The 16,004-nt window shown below is 38.7% G+C and overlaps 1 protein-coding gene across 1 annotated transcript in view; it reads left to right on the plus strand.

The window, feature by feature from the left end:
- The first annotated feature begins 323 nt into the window (after window positions 1-323).
- The window catches only part of ndst1b (N-deacetylase/N-sulfotransferase (heparan glucosaminyl) 1b), a 42,377-nt gene continuing 26,696 nt past the window's right edge, over window positions 324-16,004 (plus strand). The window contains exons 1-2 of the mRNA XM_016278686.1: window positions 324-612; window positions 10,520-11,469. Coding sequence (XP_016134172.1) covers window positions 10,924-11,469 — 546 coding nt within the window. The 5' untranslated portion in view covers window positions 324-612; window positions 10,520-10,923. The remainder of the gene's footprint in view (window positions 613-10,519; window positions 11,470-16,004) is intronic.

Below are 16,004 nucleotides of genomic sequence, written 5' to 3' on the forward strand. Positions count from 1 at the left end.
GGTCAAGCTTGCACTGTCTTCTCTCGTCTGAGCCATTAAGGCACACCAAGGGAAGAGATTGAGCTGACAGCTCATTGATTTCTTTCTGTGCCTGTGTCAAACATGTTTCTGAAATGCTTCTTTGTCTTAGCGCCGCCTGAGAGGTGTTTGGATATCAGCGACTGATGGAGGGACTTGAGAAAAGGGAGGAGCTGCACTGATGCACCCCACGGTTAGCTTTTAGCGATATGAGCCTGTCGCCGATATATCGGCATCGGCGAATATGCCGCCGATATGAATTTTTTTTTTTTTACAGATCATATAACGCAGATTAAATGCTTCTGAATGGTGTAATTACTTAGTTTGTCCAGCAGAGCACGCTCCATTGTTTGCTACTGGCGACCCATGTCAGTGTAGTGTATAAATGCACGGATGGCGCGCAAACTTCACTCCAGTCCGCTGCTTCAAATTATCCAGAGATTGAGCTGACAGCTCATTGATTTCTTTCTGTGCCTGTGTCAAACATGTTTCTGAAATGCTTCTTTGTCTTAGCGCCGCCTGAGAGGTGTTTGGATATCAGCGACTGATGGAGGGACTTGAGAAAAGGGAGGAGCTGCACTGATGCACCCCACGGTTAGCTTTTAGCGATATGAGCCTGTCGCCGATATATCGGCATCGGCGAATATGCCGCCGATATGAATTTTTTTTTTTTTTACAGATCATATAACGCTGATTAAATGCTTCTGAATGGAGCATTAAAACCTGTGTTACGGCCACCGGAGCTGATCGCAGCCACTCAGTCAGTGCTGGTGTTTATACCGGCCGCGCTGCGGCCCAGAACTCATGCTTATCACATCGATCACATCGCGCGGCACGACAAAATACAATATTTGTATTGTATTTTGTCGCTCCGCACCGCTCGCATCCGGTGTAGAATAGAACCCATTATAATCAGTGATGTCTACACTGGATGCAGTAAACTGATGCATCGTTCTATTTATGACGTTCTGACACAAAGTTCATGATTTTCAATGGTCGCTTTGTCACGTCCTGTTGTGGCGCAGACAGTCAGTAACATAGCAGATTGAAAAGTTAGTATCTTTCTGCAGTCCAATAGACGGCAGTGCGGTGGTGGCTTGTGGCTGCTGAATGGTGATTTAACACTACGTTGTCACCTAGTTGGAGAGACTCAATGCTAAGTAAATAAACAACAATGTCCTCGTCTTTTACTCTCACAATGAACTTATCATATTTGTTTGCTACATTAGTAGGGCCCTATGATTTCCGCGATGCACAAAACATGGATGGAATCGTGGAAAAACGGAATTTACTGTATAACGCGGAATTTCATGGAATTTGTCTTATTTTTGATGAATAAATAAAAAGCAGGTCAGTACATATAGAGACTGTGTCTGTGAATATTAAACTGCAAAAAGACGATTTAAATACGAATGTTCTGCATGTTCATTGGATTACCAAAAAATACACAACACAGAGTTTGTGGAAAAAAAATTCATTATTATTATTTATTCATTTTAGATGTTTACATTTGGAAAAGCTGTTCTTCCTGCATAAACCTGCCTCTGTTGGTTTGGCAGTAGCTTGCTTGCCATACACAGTTACCTTGTTTAATTTCTTAATTCAAGTTCTATATATTTTGTTCTATTTGAGTTATTTATAATAAATGAAGTGAAGTTTACTGTTAAGTGCACTGATGTCAGACTCATTTTGAATAATAAAGTTTATTGTTAAATTGTTAAATACCCTGCCTCCATTACATAGGCCTGTGTTTGATCACCACAATTGAGTTATTGAAAAAAATGTGTTTATGTATATATATATTCTGTTTATGTAGGCTATATACTGTATTCTATATACAGTACCAGTCAAAAGTTTGGACACACGAATGGGAAGGGTGTCCAAACTTTTGACTATACTGTACTATAATATAGCCTACACATAAAGAATATCGGCCGATATATCGGTATCGGTCTTTTTTACTCCCTAATATCGGCAACGGCCCCCCAAAAAACCCATATCGGTCGGGCTCTAAAGAGGACCCCTGTAGGCCCCACTTCTTCTACTGTGATTCATCCATGTGCACTAAGTGTCTGGTTGGTCTTGAAACACATCTATTTGCCTAGTTGCTGTTTATATTCTGCTCACTCTTTTTTTGTTTGTTTACCACGAGGATTGCCCAGACTCTGTGTAATTAGCTAATTTTGCATGATTGTAGGCTCATTTGGGTGACACCTGCTAAAATGATTGCTTATGGATTGTTAATAATAATGGTAATTTCTTTTGTTGAGGGGACATTTTCTGTCACAGCAATGGTTTAAGCAACAGTCATATGAACGACTAAAAAAAGTAAAGTATTCAAAATAAATAAATTGCATTTTTATTTTAATAATTTATATTGTAATTCATATCTGTTTTAATAACTGCAGTATACATAGTATAAGTGTGTACAAAAGTTATGAGATATTAATTTTTATTCTGCAAGGATGCCTTAAATTGATCAAAAGTGACAGGGAAACAATTGTTGAAAAAGATAAACATAAATACATTTTACAGTACATTCAAATATATATTAAAATAGTTTTAATATATTTTTTATATTTTTAAATTTACAATTTAAAAATATAATTAATTATTTTTAAATTGTAAAAATATTTTACAGTAATTTTGTAATGAAAAAGTCTAAAATGTATAAATTAAATGTTTAAAAAGTCATTGTTATTGTACAATTTGTTAAAATGACACAAAAAGATAAAAAATATTTAGTATAAAATTTTTAAAAAGTATACAGTTTTACAACGCTAGTATAAAAATGTGTTTCCAAATGTTGTCTACTTTAATAAATAAATAAATAATGTTTATATCCTATTACATCTAATGGACAAATCATGAATTTTCAAATTCATGATTCAAAATTTTTTATTTTTTTGTTTACTTGTTCATTATTTTCATTTTGAGCTTTTTGGTCCTGCTTGCAGTCAGAGCCCTAGCTTGTGTTTCTTTTCATCTCTGAGAGTCCACACCGTTACCCTAACAGCCTGCGAGCTCCACTGTTCACCCTCATTTTTAGGAGACAAGCCTCCTCCCTATCCATAATCCCATTTCTCCTGTGGTAAAGACGGTCGGTTGGGTGCATAATAGCATGTCTTTGCTGTCCGGTTACTCGGGGTCAGTGCAGTCCAGGAGATTAAGTTCACTGATTAGGATGGACATTAGATCAGCAGTGCGGTGGATGCACAGATACAGCCGAATGCGGCCCATGTTGTGCGTGGGGTGGGGAAGGTTCTTTTGGCAAGTCTGCCTGTCTTCGAGCTTGGCACCGGCAGCAGGACGGTGGCAGCACACTGTGTGCAGACAGACTAGAGTGTTTACTAGTACAGTTGTATCAAAACTGGTGTGTGTGTGTGTGTGGATGGCGGGTGTGAGAGCGCACAGGATAGAGCTCGGCACATGCTCCGTCTGGCCTGGCAAGGGCAAATGCAGTCTTCTGATGGAGACTGAGTGCCCTTGAGATTGGAGCCGCCAGCAGGGAAGATTGATTTGTTGCTCTCTGCTGCTTCCACTGTGCCTTCATACATAATAGTGACTTCGAGTGTCCCCTCCATTTCTGCCACCACAGACAGCAAAGTCCTTACATCTCAAGTATTCCGCATCTTTTAAGATTTCTTGAGCCCCTCAGACTTCATGCTTGTTTATTCATCAGTATCAAGCCATTAAACAGGATTTTCTATGGGCGATTGGCCACTAAATTGAAATCTGGTTATGGTGATACCTGTCTGTGAGGTATGTCTGCACTGCTCTGCTGTCTGGCTTCTGCGTTCCCATATTTGTGCCCTCTCTGTAATGGCCTCCAATTGACTTGAACTGTGAACTGATCTGCGGAGCCTTTTTCTTTATTTATTTTTTTGCTGTCGGCAGTAAAGTTTCAGGTTGCACGTCATCCACTCTATGCTCATTCATCTGCCATTTTCATTGGCACATTTGGTCCAGCCCAGATAAACAGGATTAAGGATTTAGGATTACACTTCCCCGACCTTCTCCAGATTGTGCTGTGTCTAGGCCCTTTGGGCATCTAATGCTGTTTGTCAGTTCAGTGTTTGAAGCCCTGAGGAGTTTACCAACCATTTGTCCCAATGGCGTGTTTACCCTTTGAACCAAGCAATCTGCTCAATGGAGAAACTTGTTTTTATGTAGCTCTTGTTTGCTCTCATCCTATCAGCCCCTTTATCTTTTGCTCTGTTTCTCTCACTATCAATTTCTCTCTCCCTCAGTCCTATCCAGTTTCATTCAATATCTGACAAAGCACTAATAGAAACTTTTAACACTTGTAAGGGGACATACACATTTGAAGCATTAGTGGCATTACATTCATTGGTAGCATTACATTTATATATGAATTTATATTATAATAATTTATAATTTAATCTCCAACCCAAAACGGAAGATGTGGGGAGACAATTGGCTGAAATCTTAATTTTTTCAAAGGCAAAGGGCTGAAAACAAAAGCCTCCAAAGTTCAAAGACCATGTTTACTGAGACATATCTAAATCTGTCTGAAAGGGAGAGCCAGCAATTCCCACTGTCAGTGTGTTCAAAGCACATTCTTGCTTTCAGATTTATAGTCAATAAATAGCTAATAACGAATATGGGATGCCACACTAGCAGAAGAGGACATATTTCCCTCTTTATGGGCTATTGGCTTTATTTGAACCCATCTGACATGAAAGCTGTGTGCGTAATCCCCTCAGATCTCAAAAACTGTGTGATCTAGGTCTAAATATTGATATCATGACATGCAATATTCCCACAGAAGAATTAAATTTTGTTAATGGTAGTTTTAAAGGGGCCATATAATTGATTTTCCTAGTTCTTTTGAAATCTGAGTTTGATGTAATACATAGGCATACTTCCATCTAAAAAAGCGCTGTTCTGAAATATCAATATGACATCACAACTCAGAGCCCAATTACTCTGGCTGTCTGCACTACTGTACCTTTAAGACTTGTATATGTAAATGAGGTCTGTTGTGATTGGCTAATCTTCATTTCACTTGATGTGTCATGAATCAGTCATTTTAAATACTGCAAATCGATTAAGGCATCACAACATTATAATGTACAGCATAAAAATGCATATGGTGCTGATGTATTGAGAATATTTGATATATTTTGATATATCGATATAATTTGATATATAAACATATATAAATATTTGATATATGAACATTGGCATTCTCAATAGATCAGCACCATATGCATTTTTATGCTGTACATTATAATGTTGTGTGATGCCTTAATCGATTTGCAGTATTTAAAATGACTGATTCATGACACATCAAGTGAAATGAAGATTAGCCAATCACATCAGGCCTCATTTACATATACAAGTCTTAAAGGTACAGCAGTGCAGACAGCCAGAGTAATTGGGTTCTAGGTTGAACACATACGCCAAATTAAACAATAACTGTTTTGGTGGCAAGAAACCTTATGAAATAATTAGTGAACGTATTATGTAAAAACTCAAATTAAAAAGATATTTAATAATTTGTGATTCATTCATTAGGTGTCAATTGAAAATGACACCTATTATTATTATTATTATTATTATTATTGGTGGCAAAATTAGGAAATACTTATTTCTGAGAAAAAATTACATTTATACATTTAATGTAAAAATAAACCTAAAAATTTATAAAAAATTTACTTAAAATTTACTTAATGTATAAATCAAAACTTTATTTGTGTATTTGTTTAATTGTCATTTCATGGAATTTCAAAATAAATATAATTATATTACATATTGATATTTTATTAAATGTTTTTATTAAAACAGATTGTTTTATTGCTATAACAGATAATACAAATTATGTTGTGCTGGGCAATGATTAATTGCATCCAAAATAAAAACTTTTGTGTATATACTGTGTATATACTTGTGTATAATACTGTATATGTGTACAGTGTATATTTATTAGACATGTTGTGTGACTTGAAAGGCACTACCTAAACAAAGCGGAAGAAAGCTTTGTTTATTAATTTTGTTTATAAAATTAAATTACGAAGACTTGGAAAACTATATATGGAAGCTTATTTCTTCCACTGAATATATTGAAGAGTTTATTAGCAAAAACAGATAACTACTTTTTTTTTTTTTTTTTTTTCAAAAATCATGTTTTTTATTGTGTTTTGTGTTTGTTAGCTGTATTTTTAAAGTAATTTTTACCTAATCAAAATAACCCAACTGCAGTTTGAGTGAGATTAATTGGAATGCACAATGAAAAAACATGATTTTTGAAAATTGTTAAATACTGAGTTACCTGTTTTTACTAATTAACTCTTCATATTTATCTCACAATTCTGACTTTCTTCTTGCAATTCTTTGAATATAAACTAATTTTCAAGATTAAAAAGTCACAAATTATCATTATTTTTTCAATTCTTTTTTGTTCCTTAATAAGCTTCCATAGAAAAAAAAACAGACCTGCAAAAAGTACATTTAGCGTTCTGGATAAAATGTTTAAATTGTGAAATGTAAACTCGGAAATCTAGGAAAAACGTGTCACAATTGGGGGGGGGGGGGGGGGGGGGGGGGGTTATTGCTAAAAAAAAAAAAAAAAAAACAGAATTGTGGGGTAAAAAGTCACAATTACCATTTTATATCATCATTCCATAGCAGAAATAAGTTTCCATAACTGTAACAGAGAAGAAAAAAAACTTTTGAATTGCATTTTATTTTTCAACAACTCCCCACTTTTTACAGACGCAATCATCCTGAAGTCAACAACATTTTGAATGTTGCTCATCTACTGAGGCTGAGTTCATTCCCAGTGACCTGCAGCTGGTGATTTGTCTCTCTAACAAATTAGACTATTTAGCTTTTTCCTTGGGCATTTTTTTTTCTCTATTTTCTTTCTGTGCTCTATAAAGACACATCATGAATTAACAGAACGGCACATATTTCTTTTCGGCATCAGCTGAGCGTGATGACAAGTACATGTTTTATTCATTCTTTTTATGAAATACCCAGATATTTCACTGACAGGCAAATTCAGGCTTGGATTGGTCTTATTGTGGGTTTAGGCCGAGCTTGTAACAGAACAGAGGTGGTCAGAGCCAGCATTAGTCTCAGTCTGACTACTTCCATTCATGAGCAGGAACGGACCCCACAGCAGCCACCGTCATCATCATGTGCTACAAACAATGTCCGTCATTGTGAACGTTAAATTACACTGTACCAATTTGGGAGGGGTTCTTTTGATTTTTAGGTCTGCCTGCGGTTAAAGCTCTAGAAACTAGTCCTGTGAGTCGAGCTGTCCAGGGCGATCGGCCAGCTATTGTCCTGCTGTCCTGGCACGCAGATGCACACCACTTGCTCCAGGAAGTGTCCTGTGTCTCTGTGTGGCAGTGAATGTGGCCCTGGTGGTCGAAGCTGTTCGAGCATGTCATCCTTTTTATCGTCCCATTCTTCCAGCAGCAGATCTGTACCATCGCTTTGCTTTGACATAAAACAAGAAAGAGGAGACAGTGCAGATAAACATTTGATGGTTCCATATCTTTTTCCCGTCAGCAGATCCCTCAAAATCACCTGTGTATATTGATATCCCCTGCTTTTCCCACTCCAGACCTATAACTTTTTTTATTTGGTGCCGATCAATTCCGGATATCATGTAGACGTCGCTATTCTGATGTGTTTTCCAGTCTCCTGGTTTTATTGCACTCATAACTGGAAGCACATAAATCTTAAACATTGCAGCAATCGGTGGCATTATAATGTGTCTAAACTAACTTTATCGTACATTTTGTATCTGTGTTTTGAAATATAGCAGTTGTCAAGCATTGTCTGGGCTCACGATTCAACCAACACTCAACAGGATTTGAAAGAGCCAGAGCTGACAGTACAGTGTGAGCTTTTGGGAATGAAGGTATGCTGTGCCCTTGAGATAGGGAGTGTTATGGAAGCTATCCTGCCATCAGAAAATGGCTTTTGTGACTCCCAGGCAGGGTGCATTTTTCACACGTCTGTTGGGCTTTGAGACTGTGGAGAAAAAAAAAAGAAAAGGAAGGAAAGATCTGGGACAGAAGAAACTTGCTGGCGTGGGTGAGATGGCGACAGGTTTCTAAATGTCACGGTCCTTATTTTTCCATGTTTTGACACTTTCGTTTCAGCACCTTTTTTCATCCCTTGTTCTTGTTTTAACCTATCAGCATTTTGTTTATTTCTTTATTTTTGTTTTGCTATATAGTCACAAAATATGTTAACGGCAGTTGTCTCCATTTTTAGACAGAAAAAAAGACTGTATACCCTACCTGTGACTGCACATCACATGTTCATTTAACATCTACAACATGACCTTTAGTCTAATTAAAGGGAAAGTTCACTCAAAAATCAATACTGTCATCATTTACTCAACCTCATGTCTTTTAAACCTGTATGACATTCTGTGAAATATAAAAAAAAATTTGAAAATATTTTGAAAAAGTGTTTGTTTTTGTCCTTACAATGAAATTGAATAGAGTTTGTTGGACCCTAATGTTCTTCAAAGATTGCATGGACTTTTGGAATGACATGAGGCTGAGTAAATGATGACAGAATTTCATTTTTTGGTGAACTGTTCCTTTTAATATTCTAGTAATACCAATTGCAATTAATTATTTAATAATATTATAAGCATACTGGTATTTATTAATTTAGTTTCATTTTTATCACCTCATAAAACTCCCCTATTCTCACCTTCTACAAAGCCATTTCATATCCTTAGAATTTTGTTCTGGGTGTGGGCTCTCTTGCCTCATGTCATCTGAGTCATGCTGTTCAGAGTATGCAGTACACAATGGGCTGCTTCAGCCGTCTTTAGTCCGGACTTCTGCATATTAAAGAACCAGGTTCTGAATAGGAAAGCTCTTTGACTGTAATCCGACCTCTGACGACACACTGATGGCTGTTCACATTCCTCTGCCAGACACAATGAGAGGCCAGTGACAGGTATTGTGGCCTGAGAGTAATCCTGGTGTAAAGGAAAGGAGATGTGGATCTACTGGGTGCAAAAACATTATTCTTGAGTGTCCCTTGTGGAATGCAGCCTAGATTTACCTTTTTTCTTTATAAAACCCAATGCCTCCCCACCCTACAGCTGAAACACTTCATGTACTTCTCTTAACAGCACCGGCACATAAAATTCCTGATGGGGATTTTGGATCACACAAGCAGACAGGAGAGTCAACAGCTGTGTTTCAGGATTGTGAATATGACTGGATTTTTATATGTACTCCCAGCAACCTTTGGAAATGATAAAATGGCCTTCTCTAAGGCTCTATTGTTTCTCTGTCAAGACTTTTTTACCCTTCATCATCTTGTTGAAGGCATGCACTTGTGTCTTTTTTGCGGTATTCATGCATTTTTATCCCCGAACCCCTGCAAGGCTTTGATTCTTTGTTCTAGTCTCCCTTTTCACATAACCCATACATGAAGTGAGTCTGTGATGCCTTTGAAAATTGACCTGTATTGCTTCTCAGACATGTTGCGTCTTGTTGCTTCGCTTCAGTCTTTCCTCAGACGCCCATTGTGTGCTTCTCCCTCTAGTTAAACAGCATGTAGGCCACTGGTGACATGCATGTATGTATAAACTCTGCATCTTTTGAGAAGATGTCTTTGAAAGTGAACAAAACCTAAAACCACAGTGGCCTTGAGCATAGTAGATGTCTGTAAATGTTAGTTGTATTGTTTGTTTAGGTGTCTACTTAATGTGAATGGCTTTAAATTGACTTTCATGTTTACTGCCTTTTCAAATTTTCTATTGTCCTTTTGTCTATAATGGGTTTTTCTGTAGTTCAGGATGTCTTTGAAAGTTGCATAGGGAATATTTGGCAAGTTTAGATAACATCTGAAGTTATATTTTCATGATCCCTCTCGCAAGATCCTTTCACACTTGCCATTCGTTTCGTGACTGTCATCACCTTTAGCCTTCAATACAACTTCCTGCAATCGCCATTAGTTCTGTCCTCATTCTGCAGAGGTCTTTACTTGGTTAGCGTTAATCTGAATCCTACTCGACTCATTCACCTGTGCCACACTTTGCGCTAAACCCTTCATTTAAGATGAAAAGATTAAATGACTTTTGCCCTTTGAAGTGCATGAAGGATAGTGAGGATCACTTTTTAAAGCCCTTACTAATCAATACAAGCCGCCTCCATTATCCCGTAATCCTGGCATTGCCTTTGTAAATGCCTCTCTAGACGCTCTTGGTATTCAGTGAAAAGAAACCCAGGTTGTAGGGCTCCCACAGCATCATGTGGGTTTGGCTTTTGCAGCCAAAATTCAGAGAGGGGTAATACAAGAGTTTTTCGTCTGGTCTAGTCAAAATTCATTGCCTTTGAATACATAGTTGCACCTTAGTGTTCGGTCCACAAGTAACAGAATTGATAGCTAAAATGGTGCGGAGTAGATATTTTTGCATTGATTGCATTGATTTTGTTTGCTTTATTTGCATTTGTACTTTTGTTAAATTCATGCTTTTTCTTTTTAGGTGAACTCAAGGAGGCTAGAATGCTCTGGGCATGATCTGTCTAGAGCATCCAGTGCCAAAGAACAAGAAGCCACCTTCAACAAGTCCAAAACCCAGAATCTTTTCTGCACAGGATCAGGAGATAAGGGCTCAGAGAGGGTAGAGAAGGGGCAAAGAGGTGCTGGGCAGGGGGCCGCTGGTGCATGTGGGGGCAGTGCACATCCCTTGCTGGAAAGTGGAAGCCCACCTCGCCCATGCCGTCCCCTGCCCAACCCAGTCTCACCACCCTCTGCAATGGTGACATGAGCACATACCTTATGGAGAAGCCCAATTTCAACCCATCTATTTTGTCTCTTTGGAAAAAACATACAATAGACTTGTAAATAGAGGACTGTGTCTATCCTTATTGGTGTGGTTGTAAGGTGATGATGCTGATGTGTGGACGTGTGAGACGGCTCTTCCGTCAGCTCACGCTGCAGACCAGCCTGCTGCTGCTCTTCATTTTCTGCATGGTCAGTGTCCTCATCTCAGCCTATTTCTTGTATGGCGTTAAACGAGAGCTCGAACCTGCAGGAGTTGGAGGTGTGGTGGTCCCAGAAGAAGGTACTGCTGATTGGGAAGATCCCCGGGCAACTCCTTCCCCTCCGTCAGCAAGGGTGCTGCCAGCCAGAACCGCCAAGCCAGCAGACATGTCTCGAACCGACCCTGTGGTTCTGGTGTTCGTGGAGAGCTTGTATTCACAGTTGGGCCAGGACATCGTGGCCATCTTGGAATCTGGGCGATTTCGATACCAGACCGAGATCGCACCTGGGAAGGGCGATATGCCCACACTCACAGACAAGAACCGGGGTCGATTTACACTTGTCATCTACGAGAACATTCTTAAGTATGTCAACCTGGATGCCTGGAATAGAGAGTTGCTGGACAAGTACTGTGTGGAGTATGGCGTTGGCATCATCGGCTTTTTCAAGGTGAGCCATTTGTGTTGTACAGCTTGACCTTTCACAGCAAATAGTGTCACTAATGGGTGTTAATGTCTCTCTTAATTCCAGTGGGTCAATCACCTTGCTCTAAACGATTTTACAACTGACATTTCACAGTCTGATTCAGATGTTAGCTTGCAGAAATATTGCCAACAGAGGGAGGTTGAAGCATTATGCTAAACATTGCAGTAATAGCACATTACTGAACAAGACTGTCCTTGTTGATTGGCTCTTGTTCTATGGGGGAGCTGCTCTTCAAAATCAGTCCAATGAAATAATCGACACTAGAGTCTGCACATTTGACTATTACTCATTGCTGCCTGTCATTGCCAGCTTGTAAACCTCCTCTCCCAGTTCTAATGTATTGTTTGCCTATGGCAGGCCCGCTTTTATTACCCTTACGAGCTTGAGTGCGGCACACTAATTGTTAGTGGAGGTTAACCCAGTTGATGAGACTGTTAGAGTCTCGCTTGCCTGCAGCAGAAGGGCGAGGACATCAACACGTCTTAAAAGAAACCGCATGAAATTTGCGCTTGTTAATTTTTATGGACTCAGGCTGCTCCGATTCTCCTCAAAGCTGTTTTACCCCAGGCTCTTCTGTTTACACACTAACAGGAGCAGTTCAATCCCTGATTGGTTGGAAATGCTGTTTTCTTGTCCAGGCAGTTAACATCCTTGCCTTGCTGGATTTCATTGATTGAGAGCCTTGAGCGTGTCTGATAACGGACCCTGAAGGTACATGGTTCAGCAGACCAAACCTTTTTGTCCTCTTGAGTGAAGAAGCACTACCTCCAGTTCATTCCAGTAATGGAACATGCATAATTACTTTCACATCAAGCCTTGACTTGCACCTGTCAATGCCAAATGCATTTATCTCCCAAGAGTTGCACAAAGAAGCATCACAGTGGACACCAGCAGTTCTTTTAGTTATGCTTGCATGCATCAACAGGTTCAAGCTCATATTAGTCTTCTAACCTAATCCATGGACTCCATAGAGTCAATGTATAATTGGAATAAACCCTTATGTTTTCCTAACCAGCACTTGAGTTGATATAATCTCTAGGGGCCATATTAATTCTCCGGCCTCCAACTGAACTCACTAGCTCTGTTCTAAAACATAGTGAGTTGCCTACCAATACTACCTAGCATTTTAAGGCATCAAAAGTTGCCTGACGTGAAAGCTGCTACTTTCTTTTTGGTAAACGAAGGTAAGCCACCTTCTCTTAACTAATTTATAGCTGCTTCACATGTATCATTTGTGAAAACGCAAACTACAGCTCAGTTTCATGGTGGGCAAGTCAAGAGATTTTGATTTTAAGTATGCTCATTTCATTTAGTGCCAAAGATTATTGATAAACGTAATTTATTGTTTACCCAATATTTGTTTGCTGTATTTTACTTTATTTACTGTTAGAGAAGTGTATTGTTAGTTTAGCAACATGCTAACATAAAACTCCTGAAATGAATTTCTCCTTAGAGTTACTACCTGTGCTGAGTCACTAATGAAATTTTGACGTGCCTCCCTTAGAAAACAGTTGCCTATGTAGGCAGTAGCCAACAAGCTGGGCTGCAATTCTTTAACAGCTTTTTTGGGCTTGGACTAATTATCTAACATGGTTCATGAATTGTTAAGTGTCAAAGTAAGTTAAATTCTGATAAGCTTCGAAGGAGCCTTTGGCTTGCAAGTGTTGCTGGAACAATGGAGACTGGAAGATGGGATTAGGGAGAGAGGGAGAGGCTCAGGGAAGATATTGATTAAGGCCACTGGTATGTGAAAATCTCCCATCCGTATTCTCCAAGTGCTGAGTGACATCACCACCCACTCTTGAAGTTTCAGCTTGTTTCAGTGTGTTGCCATGAAAAGAAACCGATGAAAATGTGCATGATTCATCTGACATTGCCTGTGGACAATGCATCTCTCCAGAGGGTCCCATTGCTACCTCTGGTGGCAGAATAATGGCTGTGTTAAGAGATGAGCAGGGTGAAGGCCTCTCTCTAAATTGTAAGGCTCATTGTGTTTGTTCCACTCAGTGTGCAGTTTATCACCAATTGATCCAGCTTCACTGGGTCAGCTGGGCCGAGAGGAGAGTGGACTGCATGCAGATGAGTATGGATAGTGTTTAAACACCCATAGTACCACAAGGCACAAGGCATCTAACTCAGGAGAGCACTAGTTATCTTCAGCTTAGAGAGTAAAGGAAGCAATAAATTGCTGCTGTATTAAAGGGGCCATATAAAAAATGTCCTTCACATTGCTTCCAGACCATTTATGAAATATGCTATCTCCGATTTCTAACTACAAAAAGGTTGCATTACTGAAACTTGTGCTGAATTTAATTCAACTCAAAGTCTAAGCTGGTAAAATAGGTTATTCAAAAATGATATCACAGCCATGAGTACAATAGGTATGGACAATGGTAGGGTGACCAGATTTTAAGGCATCATAAGTTGCCTGACGTGAAGGCTGCTACTTTCTTTTTGGTAAACGAAGGTAAGCCACCTTCTCTTAACTAATTTATAGCTGCTTCACATGTATCATTTGTGAAAATGCAAACTACAGCTCAGTTTCATGTTGGGCATGGTGGGTTTGATTTTAAGTATGCTCATTTCATTTAGTGCCAAAGATTATTGATAAACGTAATTTATTGTTTACCCAATATTTGTTTGCTGTATTTTACTTTATTTACTGTTAGAGAAGTGTATTGTTATCTTAGCAACATGCTAACATCAAACTCCTGAAATGAATTTCTCCTTAGAGTTACTACCTGTGCTGAGTCACTAATGAAATTTTGACGTGCCTCCCTTAGAAAACAGTTGCCTATGTAGGCAGTAGCCAACAAGCTGGGCTGCAATTCTTTAACAGCTTTTTTGGGCTTGGACTAATTATCTAATATGGTTCATGAATTGTTAAGTGTCAAAGTAAGTTAAATTCTGATAAGCTTCGAAGGAGCCTTTGGCTTGCAAGTGTTGCTGGAACAATGGAGACCGGAAGATGGGATTAGAGAGAGAGGGAGAGGCTCAGGGAAGATATTGATTAAGGCCACTGGTATGTGAAAATCTCCCATCCGTATTCTCCCAAGTGCTGAGTGACATCACCACCCACTTGGTTCAATACGGGGGGGTGGGTTGATATATGACCACGATATGAGAAATTTTATTTCATGATATCTAAATTGTGTGTGTATATATATATATATATATACTGTATATATATATATACATGTTCACTTAAGCCATAACCGACTGTATTTATGTAAGATACTCCATACGATGGACATTTTGACAGCTGTGTGTGTATTTGACAATAAGGCACAAGGAGAACTGATCATAGAACTGGGATCGAGCGGCCGAGAGAGCGTTTCTGTTGTGTCATTCAGTGTGATTCTGCCTAGCCTGCATCCACTTACTGCAAGTTAATCGATAACGAATTGTGATTGGATTGTAATTTTGTTCTACGACAAGCTTAGTTACCTTTGATTAGGCTGTTCTCACGTGACAGAACACTTCTACTACTTGCTCTGATCACCCAGTCGTAAAGAAATTTTGAAATACGGGACAAAACATTTTTTTTCAAAATAAGTCGGGACACTAAAAATAGAGCTGAAATATGGGACTGTCCCAGGAAATATGGGACATCTGGTCACCCTAGACAATGGTCATGTAAAAGAAAATTATGACTAACATAGGGCTGGGCGATCTGGCCAAAAAAAATTATCATGATAAAATTTTTCATATCAATCTATATTGATAATTATCATGATACATTTTAAATGTATTATTCATTTATTTAAAAGTTTAAGGGCAGATTTTTGCTCCTAAGTGAAAGCGCACTGTTAGCTGTGGTTTTAAACTACTCTTTATGGTCAAACACTTCACTTTTTTAAATTCTTTTCCTCAAAATAAAAATAAATATCTTAATAGAAAAATTAATGTCTTAGTTTTTGCATGTTCTAATGAGTAATTTTGTTTCAAATCATGAAACATATTTGTGTTGCCTGACTTTGATGACGAGTATGTTCAGCACAGTTTGCAGTGCAGGCTGCAATATTAATATTACTTTTTTGTCTCATAGAAATGTTTGAGTTCAGAGTAGTAGTAGTAGGGATGTAACGATTACCGGTTTGACGATAAATCGTGATAAAATACCCCACGGTTAGTATTACCGTTTCATATTTTAATTATCACTATAACCGTATTCGATTACCGCGATTTGAACAACTGAGGATAAATAAATACTGTACTGCACAGGGCTCCAGAGTGCGACCAAATGGGCGCATTTTGCGAAAATTTTTTCTGCCCGTGCAACTAAATTTTGTGTGCGGTCGCATTGGCGCGACCACCGCATTGTTTAACTCATAAGCGCTGCATTTCTGTTGCATATGAGAAACATCAAAAGGCAAACGAAACCAAAAGCATAACGAAACCGCGCTAATCATTTAAACTGCACAGCGCTTATAGAGTGTAGAGCCTGGTTTATACTTGCCGCGTCAGCAGGAGCGCGAAGCTGCGTGCAGCAAAAATGA

The sequence above is a fragment of the Sinocyclocheilus grahami genome, unplaced genomic scaffold (genome assembly GCF_001515645.1).
Source record: "Sinocyclocheilus grahami isolate Dianchi unplaced genomic scaffold, SAMN03320097.WGS_v1.1 scaffold124.1, whole genome shotgun sequence".
NCBI lineage: Eukaryota > Metazoa > Chordata > Actinopteri > Cypriniformes > Cyprinidae > Sinocyclocheilus > Sinocyclocheilus grahami.